The sequence below is a fragment of the Callorhinus ursinus genome, unplaced genomic scaffold (genome assembly GCF_003265705.2).
Source record: "Callorhinus ursinus isolate GAN/ISIS: 27379988/994484 unplaced genomic scaffold, GSC_fseal_2.0 scaffold77, whole genome shotgun sequence".
In the NCBI taxonomy this organism is placed as follows: domain Eukaryota; kingdom Metazoa; phylum Chordata; class Mammalia; order Carnivora; family Otariidae; genus Callorhinus; species Callorhinus ursinus.
In genome coordinates, this window is record NW_027397139.1 from 2,329,059 (window position 1) to 2,344,628 (window position 15,570).

The window sequence follows — 15,570 nt, forward strand, 5'->3', positions numbered from 1 at the left end:
GTCTGGCTTTAAAACAAACAAACAAACAAACATTTCATTTTGGAATCGTTTAAAATTAACAGAAAAGTTGTAGATACAATTCAGAGTCCCCTCATGACCCTCACCTGGTCTCCTCCAACACTAACATTTTCCACAACTGCGGTATATTGTCAGAACTAAGACACCAACATCCTATGTCACCATGAACCAAACTGCAGACTGTTCATGCGCGCGTGCACACACGCACGTGCGCACACGCACACACGCACACACGCGCCTACACATACATCAAGAATGCTGACATGAATTTACAGATAGACAGTAAGCTGCACAATAACCACAGGGCAATAACCAACAGTCTCTGTAGGACAAAATTCATTTGCATTTCTATGGACCGGAATCATTTGCCATGCTACCGGTTTCATCTAATTTACAGGGCTGTGAAATAGTTCAGAGGCAAGAAGCACAGATAGTTTTAGAGGGTACCCCAAAGCCTGGCATTGATCAGATATTCAATCACTATACAAATGCTAAGGAGCTATTGAATGTTCTTGAGCTAGGGTCGGGGCTTATTTTTTTTTTTTTAAGATTTATTTATTTATTTGACAGAGAGAGAGAGCTCACAAGCAGGCAAAGTAGCAGGGAGAGGGAGAGGGAGAAGCAGGCTCCCCTCCAAGCAGGGAGCCCGATGCGGGTCTCAGTCCCAGGATCCCGGGATCATGACCTGAGCCGAAGCAGACGCTTAATCAACTGAGCCACCCAGGGGCCCCAGGTCGTAGCTTATTAACTGCACCTTTATTTATGGGACTGTTTTCGGAAGATCTCTTCTCCCTGCTGGTCTGCAAGCTCTACCCAAGCACCGATGGTATCCCAAGCACCTAGAACAGTGCTTGGTGTGCAGTGAGTGCTTAATGAATGAATAAATAGCTCCTGGGGAGCCACCTAAGATCCTGAACAGAGGAGAAAGACCGGTGCTGTGTGCCCTGGGAGGACACATTCCGGGTGCGGCGGGACTAGCCACAGAACACATAAGGATTGGCAACGTGGAGGTTGTGGGGGAGCTTTAATGAGGGCCCAGTGAGGGGAGCTGGCCTGGGGTACAGGTGCGGAGGCCAGGCTGGTAACAAGGACTGTGAGCAAAGGTGGCAGGGGTCTCAGTCCTACCCTCCAGCTGTTGCACAGAAAGACAGAACCTTGATATAAACAGCCTCGTGGGGACCCCCTCCGGCCTTGGGAACACCCTAAAATCACCCTCATTTTTCCCCACTGGGGCCTTGACTCCCTCCTGCCCTGGAGTGGAGAAGGAAAGGAAGCAAAAGGAGCGCCCAGGCCAACCTTCCATGCACCTGCTCCACGTCACGCTGCTGCTTCTACTTTTGAAGCTTCCCCGTGATACTGCTCCGAAGTTGGAACCAGGTCCCCATCTTATACAAATGAGGAAACTGAGGCAGGAAGCGGGGGGGCTCTGCTCTTCCCCTGCAGCAGAGCTCCCTTCCAGAGCTCCGGCTTCCTCCCGTCTGGTGGTGGGGGTACCTTCTGCGAGTCCCCCTACAGCTGCAGCCCACACTGCAAGCTTCTAGAAGAGTCTACGTGCCCCGCCTCGACTTCCTTCCCCCCTACACCACAGTGCTCTCCTTAAGATGCCCCGGGACCCCCCCAATGTTGCCCTGGGACATCCCTCCACCCTCCTGTGCATGCTAGGCGCCTGCCACACCTGAATCTGCCCCTACTACCCTCTCCCCTCCCCATCCAGTCATGAGGACGGCATCAGACAAACGCAATACAAGGCGCTTTCTGCAAAAGCCCTGACCAGACCATCTCCTCCAGGCGGTGAAGGTCAAGGAACAAGGTCACAGCCCGGAGGAAGCAGAGGAGACCTGACAACTGAATGGGCTGTGCAGTCCTAGATGGGGCCACGGGCAGAAAAGGCGATGCGTAGGCTCTGAATATAGTCTGCAGCTCAGCTCATGGTGACGGAGGGTGTTGGTATCGGTCCTGACAATACACCGCGGTTGGGGAAAATGTTAATGTCGGAGAAGACCCCGTGAGGATCATATGAGGATTCTCTGAATTGTATCTACAACTTTTCCGTCAATTTTGGATGATTCAAAATAAAATATTTGATCTAAAGCCACACTTGCCGGGCCTCCTTGGTTGGTCTCCCTGGTCTCCGTGCTCCTGCCCTCACCCCCACAGTCTGTCCTCCCCACAGCAGCCACGAGAGGGCGCCCGTGAGCACCCGAGTCAGGTCCCGCCCTCCTCTGCCCACAACCCTCCGCGGCACCCACCTCCCTGGGTCAAAGCCAAATCCTTGGTGTGGCCCCAAGGCCCTGCAGGACCTGCCCCTGTCCCCTCCCTGTCCTCCCATCCTCCCTCTCTCCCCCTCTCCCACTCTGCTCCAGCCACACGGGCCTCCTGGCTGTTCCTCCAACACGCCAGGCCCAGTCCTGCCCCAGGACCTTTGTACAGGCTGCGCCGTCAGCCTGGAATGCTCATTCCCCAAATAGTCACTTCCTTCATGTCTCCTCAGATGTCACCTTCTCAGCAAGGCTGCCCTGATCTTTCTACTGAAGGTTGTAAAATACCTCTTTGCCCATTTCACTCCTGTCCCTGTTGCTCTTCCACATTTTCCCCCGCTGTGAGACTGACCAGTCTTTAACCCCGGGCACAATTTCCTTCCTTATTATATCTCCTGTTTCTTGAATGTCTTCCTCTAGCAAAACACAAGCCCACAGGAGCAGGGATCTTCGTTGGTCCGGTTCCCTGCTGAATCACCAGGGCCCGGAAAGGCACCCAGCACACAGTAGGCACTCCTTAATTCAAGTTCACTCGCTGGGCAGCCCCTCCTCCCAGCGGCGTCTGCCGCTAAGCTCAGCCCATTCCAAAGGGTGTCAGGCTCCTCCCTGAGCAAACACTGCCCGTCTGGCACAAGGCCAGGCTGAGGAGGAAGAACAGGAACCCAAACTGGCCTCAGCGGACTTTCGCCAGAACTCGGGGACATGCGGAAGCCCCGCACCATGGAGGAAGGACTTTTACAAGATGCTGAGCCCGGAGTGTTGGGTGGGGGTGGGAGGGGCAGTCCCCAGACCTCCTGCTCTCCTATCTGCCTGACATCCCTACTTTACTGTGCAGCTCTGGGCACGTAGCTGCCCCTCTCTGAGCCCGAGTGCAACTTCTGCCTAACAGGAAGGCAGATGGGACATTGCAACCAGCTTGTCATTCTGAATTCCAGTTTGGGGTGGGACCATTTACCCCAACGCCCCATGACTGAGATTCGATTAGTCACACCCTCCTTTGCTGCTCTCAGCCGCCCTGGGTCATGCTGACTCTAATTGTACCCATTTTACAGAGTGGAAAATTGAGGTTTTGATAGGCAAAGTGGCTGGCGCCTAGATCTCTCTCACTCTGTGGGTTTTCTCTCCAAATCCCAGGCAGGTGGGACCCGACAGACAAGATATATCCCCTTCCAACCCTACAGACTCCAGGTTTGAAGTCTCTCCACTCCCTGGGAGTGACCCCCAATTCCAGACCAGCTATATACCCTGAGACTCATGTGCCTCCCCTCTGGGCCCCCTCTGTCCCAGACAAACAGACTTGAGGTGCAATCGGACACCTGGCTGGCCAGGAAGCTCTCTTTGTCTTGCACTTTGGGGAGCAAACGACCCGGAAAAAAACTCTTCCCACCCCAGCCTGTCCTCTGCAGGTTCTGGGTTTCCTTTGCCTTGGGGACCATCCAGCACCTTGCCCACAGGAGGCTCTGCCCACCGCCCCCCTTCTTACTTTTCTCCATTGGCAAGGTTTGCCCAGAGAAGGATAAGCCCAGCGGGACCCCTCCCCGGCCCCCTGCAGGTCCCGGCAGCCGGCGGGAGGTGGGGGCCACTGCCTGGAAGCTTTGGGAATCTCTTCAGAAGCTCCAGGAGGAGCTCCCTAGCCTGTCACCTCCCTACCCAGGCCTCCCCTGCTCGGTTTTGGGGCATCAGAGACCAGCCGGGGCCTCCTCTGCCTCCCTGGCACCACCTGGGCCAACAATGATCCTTTTAAGTCTCTGGCTCTGGCGTCCTGGGCAGGTTGCCAGGGGGTGATAACTGCCAGCCAGATAATCCCTTAGAAACTATGTCAAATGCCCACGCAGGAGTGTCAGTTTCCTGCTGTCCGGGCAGTAGAGGGGAGGTGATGGGGGTCCCAGGACCCTGTGGCCAGGGAGCTCAGTCTGCGCAGAGCAGGGCGGGGGCGGGGGGGCTTACCTGTCTAGGAGGCGGGGTGGCCTCTGGGCAGGCGGCAGGAGCCAGGGCTTGGGTGCCCGCCTGGCATGGGGGTGGGGAGGGGCCCTGAGGTTTGAGCTCTGTCCTCCCCACTTGGTTCCCCAACTTTTCCTCCCTCGTGGAGGCAGCAGTTCTGTCCCGAGTCAGGTGGAACCAGCAGGAGGAGGTGCAGAAGGCCAGGGAGAGACCAGCAGCTGGTTGGGTGTGTGGCTTTGTCGCAAGGTGCTCTCACGTGGGAGCAGCTGGCCTTAACCCCTGCTCGCCCAGAGGCCAGGGCCGCTGAGTGCTCGCCCTGCTCACGCCGCTGCCCACGAGCCCCTGGCATCAGCGCAGGGACTGGAACATACTGGCGGGTCCTCGGGAAAGCAAACCCCTCTTGGCTCCCCTTCTCACGGGCCTCCTTGAATCTGGGACAGACAAGCCCTTCCAGCAGGCGTGCCATCCCACAGATTACCGCAGAGCTGGCTCCTTCCCACTGGACAGATCTGAGCCCAAATTCTGCTCCTTGGCCACCAACTCACCTGCTTGGATTCCTATGCTAGGAGCGTTCAGCCATTTCCCTGCTGGGCAGCTTTGGGCATGCCACTGAGTCTCTTCAGTTTCCTCAGCTGAAAAATGGCAAAAACACCAGCCCCAGCTTCCTAGGACTGTTTCAGAAGTTGGATAAATGAATGGATGTCTGGAAAGTGCTTATAGAACCATGCTGGGTACACAGTAGGTCCACACCCTCTAGCCACTCTCCATCCACAGCTCGGAAAGACTAGGGTGTGGGTAGGTGTAAGACACATGTCGGGTTGGGGCGCCTGGGTGGCTCAGTTGGTTAAGCAACTGCCTTCGGCTCGGGTCATGATCCTGGGGTCCCGGGATTGAGTCCCGCATCAGGCTCCCTGCTCGGCAGGGAGTCTGCTTCTCCCTCTGACCCTCCCCCCTCTCATGTATACTCTCTCATTCTCGCTCTCTCAAATAAATAGATAAATAAACTTAAAAAAAAACCCACATATCAGGTTTGGAAGGCTCAGCATGCAAAGAAGAACGTAAAATAACTGGTTATTTTTAATATTGATTTAATGTTGAAATGATCGTATTTCGGATGTTTTGGGTTAGACGACATATATTGTTAGAATTAATCTTACCTGTTCATTTTCACCCTTCAAAATGTGGTCACTAGGAAATTTAAAATGACATTTTAAGTTTTAAATTTTAATTGGCTTACATGATAGTTCTATTGGACAACGAGGGGCAGGCGCTTAATGCATACTAATGTATGAATCTGTGAAGCCCACCTTTATCGATCGTGTCTTCATAGTTGTATCGCATCTGTGTTGTTTTCAAAGTATTTATTAGCACCTGAAACTGCCTTGTGTCTTGTGCCTGTTTATCTGTCTTTTCTAGAGTGGCGCCTCACTGAGGTTAGGGATTTTTGTCTTGCTCATTCCTGTGTCCCTGTGGCCTGGAACAGTACCTGGTACACAGTAGGTGCTCAATAAATATTTGTGGCATGAATGAATAGATGAATGAATGAATGAATGAATGAATGAGGAGGAGGGGGATGGAGGGATGCATGAGTCCCTACCTGCAGCACCTGCCACTAATAATAACAGCCGGCGGGGGGGGGGGGGTGCACCGGAAACCAGGTAACCTGCCCCAGCAGGGGAGCCTCAGTTTCCCAGCCTGCAAAATGGGAACCCAGGAGCAGGAACCTGTGAGGATGAAGTAGGAGAATCAGAAGCTGCGACCGCACCCTGCGACCGGCCTGGATCCCTGCCCCTCCTCTCCATTCCCTGCCCAAGCTTTCCTGCCTCCCACAACACCAGTTTGGGGTTGTTTTCCCCAATAATGCGCGCACTCTAAAGGGTCAAGTTGTCATTTAGGTTTGCTAAAATCAGCAGTGCCATTGCCACCCCACTATTTCTCCCTTCCCAGAGGCACCCCCTCTTTAGCGTCCTTTTTTTTTTTAAAGAATTTATTTATTTGAGAGAGAGAGAGAATGAGAGAGAGCACGAGAGGGAAGAGGGTCAGAGGGAGAAGCAGACTCCCCGCTGAGCAGGGACCCCCCCCCCCATGTGGGACTCGATTCCGGGACTCCAGGATCATGACCCAAGCCGAAGGCAGTCGCTCAACCAACTGAGCCACCCAGGCGCCCCTCTTTAGCGTCTTTTACCTGATTATTTTGACATTCACTTCCGCATGTCTAAGTAAGACCTGCTTTGCCACTTTTTGTTTTTTTCAGCCTTAGTATTGACTTCCCTCCAGGAGACATTCAGAATCAACCTGAAAGTTGATTTTCTTTTTTTTAATTTGGCTCCTTTTCATGATCCTTATCATTGGCCCAGCCCCCAGGCCTTCTCCAGTTGGAGTCAATGGTTGTCATATTCAGGCATCTGAACCGCCCGGAGTAGGGTGCCTGGTGGGGGGGGTGTTCCTTGAAATTACAGATTATAGATCCCACCCATGGAGTGTTTGCTACAGGAAGTCTGAGGCTGCCCGAGAATCTGCATTTCTAACAAGCTGCTCAGTGAAGCTGCTGCTGCTGCTGCTGCAACAACCACGCTTTGAGAACCGTCCCTCTAATTTTTCTCAAAATGGATTTAAAATGAGGCGCGCCCAGCTGGCTCAGTCAGTGGAGCGTGCGACTCTTGATCTCGGGATTGTGAGTTTGAGCCCCATGTTGGGTGTAGCGATTACTTAAAAAAATAAAATCTTAAAAAAAAAAACCAGATTCAAGATGATTCAGGAGATCTATCCATGGCATGTGTCCAAAGGGCTCTTCCTGGAGGCTTTTTGTTATTGTTGTTTTAAATGGTGGTAAAACACACACAACATAAAATTTACCACTCTCACCATCTCTACGTGCACAGCTCCGCGGCATGAAGCACACTCACACCGTCCTGCGACCACCCCCACCCTCCGTCTCCAGAATGTTCCATCTCCCCACACGGAGACTCTGTCCCCACGAAGCACGGACTCCCCACCCCCTGCCCCAGCCCCGGCTCCCACCGTCTCCTCTCTGTCTGTGTGGACGGGACTCCTCTGGGGACCTCCTGGGAGTGGGGTCCTCCTGTGGGATGTGTCCTTCCGGGTCTGGCTCCTCTCACTGAGCCCGGTGTCCTCGGGGTCTGTCCACGTCGTGGCAGGCGTCAGGGCCCCTTCCTTCCCGAGGTGGAGTAACATGGCAATGTGTGGATGGACCACACTGTGTTTATCCTTCAACCTTTGATTCCCTTAAGCCTTTGGGCTCCACTCTGGGTTGGTTCTCTTCTGACAGAAGCTGGGGATTCCTTTTGCCACATCCTGAGTCCTGTTCTCCAACCTTCCCTTTCTTGATTTGTCCCCTTGTTTTGACGGAAAACATTTCAGAAACATGTTTCTAGCCTCTGGGTGTGGCTGTGACCTGCTGCATCTTCCTGATTCCCCATCATCCCATTCCCAGGCCCCCCAGAGCCCAGTCTCGCACCTACTTTGCCAGCACCCCAGACAGTGATGAGGGGCCATGTCTCCGAGTCAGACAGGCCTGGGTGAAGATATCCTAGGTCTGTCCCTCACCACGTGGGTACCCAGACTCCTCCACTCGCCCCCCAGCAGAAATCGTTAGTCATGAACAAAACAAATATAATACCAACATTTATTACCCCCTGAATCATGATCTCAGAATTAGTAACCACCTAGCCATCTCATTAATAAATTCACCATTCAACTTTAATGACAATATGAACACAGTTATTCTTAACACTGTATGTAAATACACTGATTCGCAGCATGATTCTTTGTGATTTGCAGTAAGTGACTTCAACGTTCTGAGATCCTGTTTTCTTTGTGTGTAAAACGGAAATGATAATAGTCCCCATCTGGTTGATCAATACTATCAAATATTTATTTTCTTCTAGGTGTTATGTTCTATATTAGGTACTGGGAAAGTATTAGTAGTAAAAAAAAAAAAAAAGCAAACAAGAAATAGATCCATGACTTATGGAGAGATTGCTTGCAGAGGCTTTTGCACTAGACTGACATTTTAATTACATTGTTACTTGTAACTTACCGTTGTATTATACATGGTGTTATACATTATATATGACACTCGCACGTTATATACCATTATCTCTATTATAATAGTACCATACTTTTTCTAGCAATGATATTAGTATGCCTATATCTTTTTTTAAAGATTTTATTTATTTATTTGAGACAGAGAGAATGAGAGAGAGAGAGAGAGAGAGAGAGAGAGAGAGAGCGCGCACATGAGAGGGGGGAGGGTCAGAGGGAGAAGCAGACTCCCTGCCGAGCAGGGAGTCCGCTGCGGGACTCGATCCTGGGACTCCAGGATCATGACCTGAGCCGAAGGCAGTGGCTTAACCAACTGAGCCACCCAGGCGCCCTGTATGCCTATATCTTAATAACACATATTTTATATACTGTGCATATTAATACAAATCAAATTTATTTTGACTTATTACATCACTTATTACGTCATTATAACTACTGCGTATGACAAAGCACATATCATAAGTCAGTGTCATCTGCAATATGATGTTAAGTAGCTGATTAACTGTAGACAGCGCTTGGATTTATGACGTGTGACAATATTCTAGCAGTAGGATTAGACGACGCGCATGGCGCCGCCCTTCCACCCCCTGGGCGCGTGGGGGCGCTCGAGACGCGGGGACGCACGCAGGCCCACCCCCGAGCCCCGGCCGGCGGCGCGCGCGCGCAGCGCGCTGGCGCATGCTGGCCCCGCCTCCGGGCCCGCCCCCCGCTCCCCGGGCCCGGCCCCCTCCCTCCGCCCTCCAGCCGGCGGCGGTTGTTGTTCGGCGGCGGCGGCCGCAGCTCGGGTGCAGCCTCCGGCCGCCCGCCCGCCGGCCGGTCCGCGCGCGCGGCCATGGAGCTGGAGGTGCCGGACGAGGCGGAGAGCGCCGAGGCGGGGGCCGTGACCTCGGAGGCGGCCTGGGCCGCGGAGAGCGGGGCGGCGGCAGGTAACGGTGCCGGACCTCCCTCCCACCCCTCTCCCCGAGTGGGCCCGCCCGGCCTCCCCCCGCCGCGGCCCAGTGGAGCCGCCCGAGCGCCGGAGGGGCGCCGGGACCCGCCGCGGGGAGGCCGGAACGTTCCAATCGGGGGCGCTCGCGGGGGGGGGGGCTGGGACACACCGGGCGGGGGGCTCGCGGGGGCGCCGCCCTGCCCGGGGGTTCCGGGGGCGCGTGCGGGGCCCGGTTCTGGGAGGACGTGGGGTGAGCAGCCCCCTTCGGAGGCGTGCGGGGAACGCGGGTCCTCACCCTCGGGCGGGGCGGGGGGAGGTGAGGCCACGCGGTGGGTGGGCGCGCTGCCTCCGGCTGAGGGCGTCTGGGGACGGCATCCCACCCAGGCCTGTTGGTGGGGGCGGGGGAGCCGCTCTCCGTGTGTGGGACGGTGCAGCAACCCTGTTCTGGTGAGGGGCCGTGCTTCCGAGATGGGCATGGCAGGGGAGGTGACGCTGTCCCAGATGTGCCCCCCCTTCCTGCGCCGGCCACCTTGCTGGGGTCAGCTTCTGGGATCCCCCCCTGTGGGCACATCTGGGTGGTGAAGGGCAGGAGTTGCCAGGGTGGGGGGCTGGGGGGTCTTTGAGGCCATCTGGGCCAGCCTCCTGACTATCCCATCTCTCTTCGTGGGAGTCACCAGACCCGGCTTCTAGTGCACTGGCCATTCATTGTCTTTCTGGGCCTCAGTTTACCTCGTTATGACGGGAGGGGATTGAGGACATGACATCTCGCCGTGCTTTCAGGGCCAGGGCTCTCTTTGCAGGCAGGTGGGGGAAAAAGAGGCACCCCCTCCCCCAGCCTTCTCCCTGGACGCTGGAGGGCCGCTGTTGGTGTGTAGGGCACTGTTTCCTCCCTCGCCCTCCAGAACAGCAGGTGTGCGGAGCGAGGTGGCCCGGCCCAGCTCCCGGCGGGCTCCCGGCCGGCTGTGCCATGGGCAGCAGCAGAGCTGGGCCGCTGCCCAGAGGAATCTTCTCCTCCACGCTTCCTTCTGGGTCACATTCTCAAGCTTCCTAACAGAAGTTTCCGGATCTGCAGGATCCTCTGCTCCCATCAGGCAGCCCCCGCTAGCAGAGGCCCTGCAGACACCCACGCGGGCATCGTCCTCCTTCTCCCCCAGGCCTCCTGAAGCTTCCTTGGCAGGCGGGATATGCTGCTGTGTGGCTGAGGGGGGGGGGTGGGGTTGGGCGAAATGTCTGGAGAGAGAGCACTGGAGCCAGCGAGCTTCCCCCCTGCCGCCCCACGCCCTGGGCTCTGGAAGGCTCCCGCCGCTTCTGTCCCTACTGCCATCTGGAAGCGCTCGGTAGATGACCTGCTTCCTTCGACCATCCGGTTGCCTCGCCCTTGTTCTTGGCCAGGGATTGGTGCCCTGGCCCGGCTAGCCCTAGACGTGGTTCCGGGACCCAGCCATGCTCCTTTATCAGACCCCTGACCTCCACCATCAGCCCTCCAACCGGGGCTGGTCAGAGACCAAACAGCCCAAGACTCAGTGACCACAAGAAAGCTGCATAGCAAACATTTATTTTATTAGGGGCTTAGTGAGCCAGATGGGGGCAGATAAGATCCCAGGCCCAGCAGCGGCTGGGTCTAAGCACAGGGACCTGGAAGATAAGGGGCCAGCCCTGACTGCCTGTCACCAAAATCCACAGAAATCTGACTCCCCTGGCAAATCTTTTCTCTCACTCACTCTAAAATTAAGAGCTGCTGCTCCCTTTCCAAACTCCTTTCTCCTGATATAAATCCTAAGTTTGGGTGAAAACCGTGCAGGCTTTTCCTGCTGCTCATAGAAATGTAGAAATCCATAAACACGTCTGCTTATTTTTCGCCAGGATGGTTCCATGCCACACCAGGGGCTCTCCGCCTCGGCACTATTGACTTTTTGGGCTGGAAAATTCTGTTTTGGAGGTAGCTTCCTGGGCACTGGAGGGGGCTGAGCAGCATCCCTGGCCCCGGCCATTCAGTGCCAGGAGTACCGCCCCTGAGTTGTGATGAATCATAAATCTCCCCAGACATCTCCAGGGTCCCCTGGAGACACAGTCACCCTAGGTGAGAACCTTTGGTCTCACTCTATCTGTTATCCCTTAATTTGGGTTGCTTTTTATCTGCAATAATCTGAACTTCCTAGTCCCCTGTTGGTATCAATTACTTTCTTCAGAGAGAGAGAGAGAGAATATGGGACCATGGTGAAGAGGGGACAAAGCCCAGTTATACTGCCTGGGTTCCACTCAGTTGCTGTGAGACTTTGAAGGGCAAATGCCTTGACTTTTCTGAGCCTCTGTAGCCCCATCTGTAAAATGGGGTGATTTGTATACCTGCTTGGGGCTGGCCACGATGAGCTTCACCTGAGTTAGTGTGCGTCAGCATGTTGAGAGTGCTTGAGGAAAGACAGCCCGTTTTAGGCACCAGCCATTACTAGTTCAACCAGCCTCCTGCTGAGGACCATTCTGGCTGCTTCTGGAGTCCACCTTTTGCTGTGACCAGCGATGCTATGGTAAACATCCTTGAACATGGCCCCTAACTGTGGTGCTTTAACTTCTAGCAGTTGAAGTCTCTGCTTTGGAATGGCTGGGCCGTGGTGAGCTGCTTGAAAATTGTTATCTGGTGCCTACTGGCTTTCCAGAAAGGTCTGGCGGGGGCCGAGAGGGACCCTCGCCACAGTGTTGCCAGCTCCGAATGTTACCAGCCTCCTTGGCTGGTCTGATGGAGGTGAAATGGTCTCTTGGTGTTTAGAATCTGGTTAGTTTAAATGCCCTGCTCTTTGCTCCCGACGCCTGGTCCAGGAAGGGCCGGATGGGGTTCTCTGCTGGCTTTTGGGGGCTTGGATGCATTCACGGGGCCAACTGTTGGGACCTGTGATCTGCCTCTAGGCTTTTGGCCTGAGCTGTGGTCTGGTTTTCTGAGCCATTTCCCTCCTGTCCTTCCGACTTGAATGATATCACAGAACAGTTGGCTTCATTCCCAGCACCCCCTAGCCCCCTCCCACATCTAATCTGGTGGCAGATTATGCTGGTTTTGTCTTCAGAATGGACCCAGAGTCTGCCTGCTTCTTCCGTATTCTCTGCCCCACCTGGTCTAGCCCCATCATCCATCACTGGCCTGGTACCCCGTCTCTTCCTTGCTCCCTACAGCTCATTCCAGAAGGCTCCCATTAAAAACTGACTTAGGTCCCGCCCTTCTCTGCCCATAGCCCTCCAGGGCACCCACCTGCCTGGAGGACCTGCCCTCCCCTTCGCCCTCTTTCCCCTCACCCACTCTGCTCTGGCCACACGGCCTCCTTTGCTGTTCCTCCCACCCACCAGGCGTGGTCCTGCCCCAGGGCCATTGCACATGAGCTCTCTGTCTAGAACGTTCATCCTTCGTATCTGTGTTGTTTGCTTCCTTAGCTCTTTCAAGTTTTTGCTCAACTATCTCCTTCCCAGTGAGGCCTCCCCCAACGTTGCGGGAGGCCTGAAGAGTAGAAAGGAAGATGGTGCAGCCCAGGCAAAGACCTGGTGCGCTTGAAAAACAGCAGGGGCCCACAGGGCTGGGGTGGGGCATTGTCATCGGAGGCCTCCTCAGTAGTTGTGGCCTAGTGGTCCCTCACCCCCTTGTTGCCTGTCAGCTGTGTCCCTTGGAGACAGAAATCTCCCAGTTGGAATTCTGCCCTGGATGCTTCTTGGCAGTGTGACACTTTTACCTCTGACAGTTCAGTCCCCTCCACGGAGAGGCCTTGGGAGCTAGCCTGCTCGGTTCACATCCCAGGTGCATCCTTGGCCAGCTAGGGGGACATGCCGCCTCAGGGTCTCCATCTGTGAAATGGGTGTGACGAGTGTACCTGTCTCATGCGGCTGCATCAAGTAGACAGACTCGCGTGCCCTGAGAAGCGCCCCTGGCAGGTAGCCAGCTCTGTGTGGGCACTGGGAGTTTCCCTCCTCGGAGGGACAGGTGAATTCCAGGGGGCCACATGTGGTCTGCTGCTTCGGTGCAGAACCTGGAACAATTACGGGTCTGCTGTCAGACTTCCGGGTACACAAGGACATGCGGGTGCTTCTTACTTTGTCCTTGAACAGTGCTCATTAAACCTTGATCAGGCACCTGCCGTGGACCAGAGGGGGTTCTAGATGCAGTGACCTGGGCAACTCCCTCGCAGCTTTCATGGCGAACAAGTAAACGGATAGGATCAGGGGTCAGCAGCCTGGACCTCTGGGGCCAAGGCCCGTCCGTCCCCAGTTTCTGTCAGTGAAGTTTTATTCCCACACTGCCACACCCACCCACTCACATGTTGTCTGTGACGCCTTTTGCTTGTAGACCTTATGGTCTGCAGAGTCAGAAATACTCACGGTCTTGTGCTTTACGGAAAATGTTTGCCATTCCCTGATGAGAGTGTGCCGGTCAGTGGTGAGCACGTAGTGGGGAAAGGGACAGTCGTGGTGATCCAGTGCAGGACCAGCTGCAGCTGGGGTGGTCAGGGAGGAGTGGCCTGAGTGAGGAATGCAGCCATGGGTTGAGTGTGCCAGGCAGGGGGATTAGCCTGTGCAAAGGCCCTGAGGTAGGAACAAGCCTGATTCATTTGATCCAAGGAAACAAAGTCCGTGTTTTGGGGGACCCTGAAACAGGCAGGGCCAGTCATGTGGGGCTGTGGCAGGGGGGCCCTGGCCCAGCACTCTGGCCGGTTGGTGGGGAAGGATCTTCCCGCGGCAGGTGGCAGGTGGCAGGTGAGCTGTGCTGAGCCAGGCTGGGGGCCTGAATGGAGGCTGTGGGGGGTTGAGGGGGGTGAGGGAGCCGCGGAACCCCGGAGGGGTTGGCCTGTGCCCTGGAGCTGGTGGGGGGGGGCGGTGGGGAGGGCCCGGGAAGGAGCAAGTTCCAGCAGGCTCATGCTGATGTGGGAGGGGCAGGCCGGGTCTTGACCCGGGGCTGACCCTGCCTTGGCCACAGACACTGTGCCTCTGAGCAGGTGAAGTTCCTGCTCCCCATCTCGGCTGCTCTCAGGGTGAGGGCAGCGGGGTCCCAAGAATTCAGGTGACAGGAGCAGGGGGAGGCCTGCGGCCCCAGGGTGGTGCTCACTGAGTGACCGCTCCGCGACACTGGCTCCGCGGGTCTCAGGCCCCCAGGCCTTTCTGCCCACACCGCCCGCCACTGTGACGGAGCCTCGTGTCACCACTCGTGACAAGGCCGGCTGAGACCCCACTGGGGATTGCCTGCCGCTGCCAGCTGGACTGCTCACGTGTGGGGATTAGAGACATGGGGGATTAGCCACAGGGCCCCGCACCCGCTTCTCCACCAAGCCACCCTGGAGGGCTTGGGGTCCAGCCCGAGGGGCCCCACATGCTCGAGCCAGTGTGAAGGCATTTTGGCTTCGGTTGGAAAAAGGAACCCCCAACATTTTGTCACAATTGCTTTCTGTCTCGTGCGTGCACCATGCACACGTTTCTTGGCCTTTATTCTGGATGCGTGGGGTTGCCGTTGAAGGTTTAAGGAAGTGGGGTGCAGTTCGGGCATTTGTGTATGAAGGACACCCCAAGGTGCGCTTGGGCTAGTCAGTCCCCTTCTCATTGCTCATCCCCATTCCCACATTTAATAATTCACATCTCAGAACTCTCTTTATTTTCTGGGAACCAGATAGTTGTATCTTTCCCATGTTCATTTGGTCTCTCAGGTCTTTTTCTTACTGATTTGTGGAAGCTCTTTATATATCATGAAAGGTTTTTGTTTTTGTTTTTAATTCATGACACAGCGTGAGTAGTCTTTTCCTATCTTCTCTTACAACGGTAATTAATGCCAGGCAGGTATCTTTGTATTTATGTGGTCAAATTTATCAGTCTCTCCTTTTATGGTTTCTCAGTTTGGTGTCATGGATGGAAAAGTGTTCCCTGTTCTTTCTTTCTTTTTTTTTTTTTTACAGTTAAGGTTTTGGTGTTTTTTTTGTTTTGTTTTGTTTTTGAAGATTTCATTTATTTATTTGAGAGAGAGAGAGAGAGAGAGAGAGAGAGCATGAGAGGGGGGAGGGTCAGAGGGAGAAGCAGACTCCCCGCCGAGCAGGGAGCCCGATGCGGAACTCGATCCCGGGACTCCAGGGTCATGACCTGAGCCGAAGGCAGTCGCTTAACCAACTGAGCCACCCAGGCGCCCTCTTTTTCTTTTTTTTTTTAAGATTTTATTTATTTATTTGAGAGATAGAGAGCACGAGAGGGAAGAGGGTCAGAGGGAGAAGCAAGAAGCAGACTCCCCGCCGAGCAGGGAGCCCGATGCGGGACTCGATCCCAGGACTCCAGGATCATGACCTGAGCCGAAGGCAGTTGCTTAACCAACTGAGCCACCCAGGCGCCCCAAGTGTTCCCTGTTCTGAG

General features: G+C 55.1%; 2 protein-coding genes across 4 annotated transcripts in view; one reads left to right on the forward strand and one right to left on the reverse strand.

Moving 5' to 3' along the window:
• Positions 1 to 4,384, reverse strand: part of TJP3 (tight junction protein 3) — a 27,056-nt gene extending 22,672 nt beyond the window's left edge. The window contains exon 1 of the mRNA XM_025861424.1: positions 4,224 to 4,384. The gene's annotated coding sequence lies outside the window, so the exon portion shown is untranslated. The remainder of the gene's footprint in view (positions 1 to 4,223) is intronic.
• A 4,642-nt stretch (positions 4,385 to 9,026) lies between these two features.
• PIP5K1C (phosphatidylinositol-4-phosphate 5-kinase type 1 gamma) overlaps positions 9,027 to 15,570 on the forward strand; it is a 51,837-nt gene continuing 45,293 nt past the window's right edge. For all 3 annotated transcript variants that reach the window (XM_073887247.1, XM_073887249.1, XM_073887252.1), the window contains exon 1: positions 9,027 to 9,208. In XM_073887247.1, coding sequence (XP_073743348.1) covers positions 9,115 to 9,208 — 94 coding nt within the window. In that variant the 5' untranslated portion in view covers positions 9,027 to 9,114. The remainder of the gene's footprint in view (positions 9,209 to 15,570) is intronic.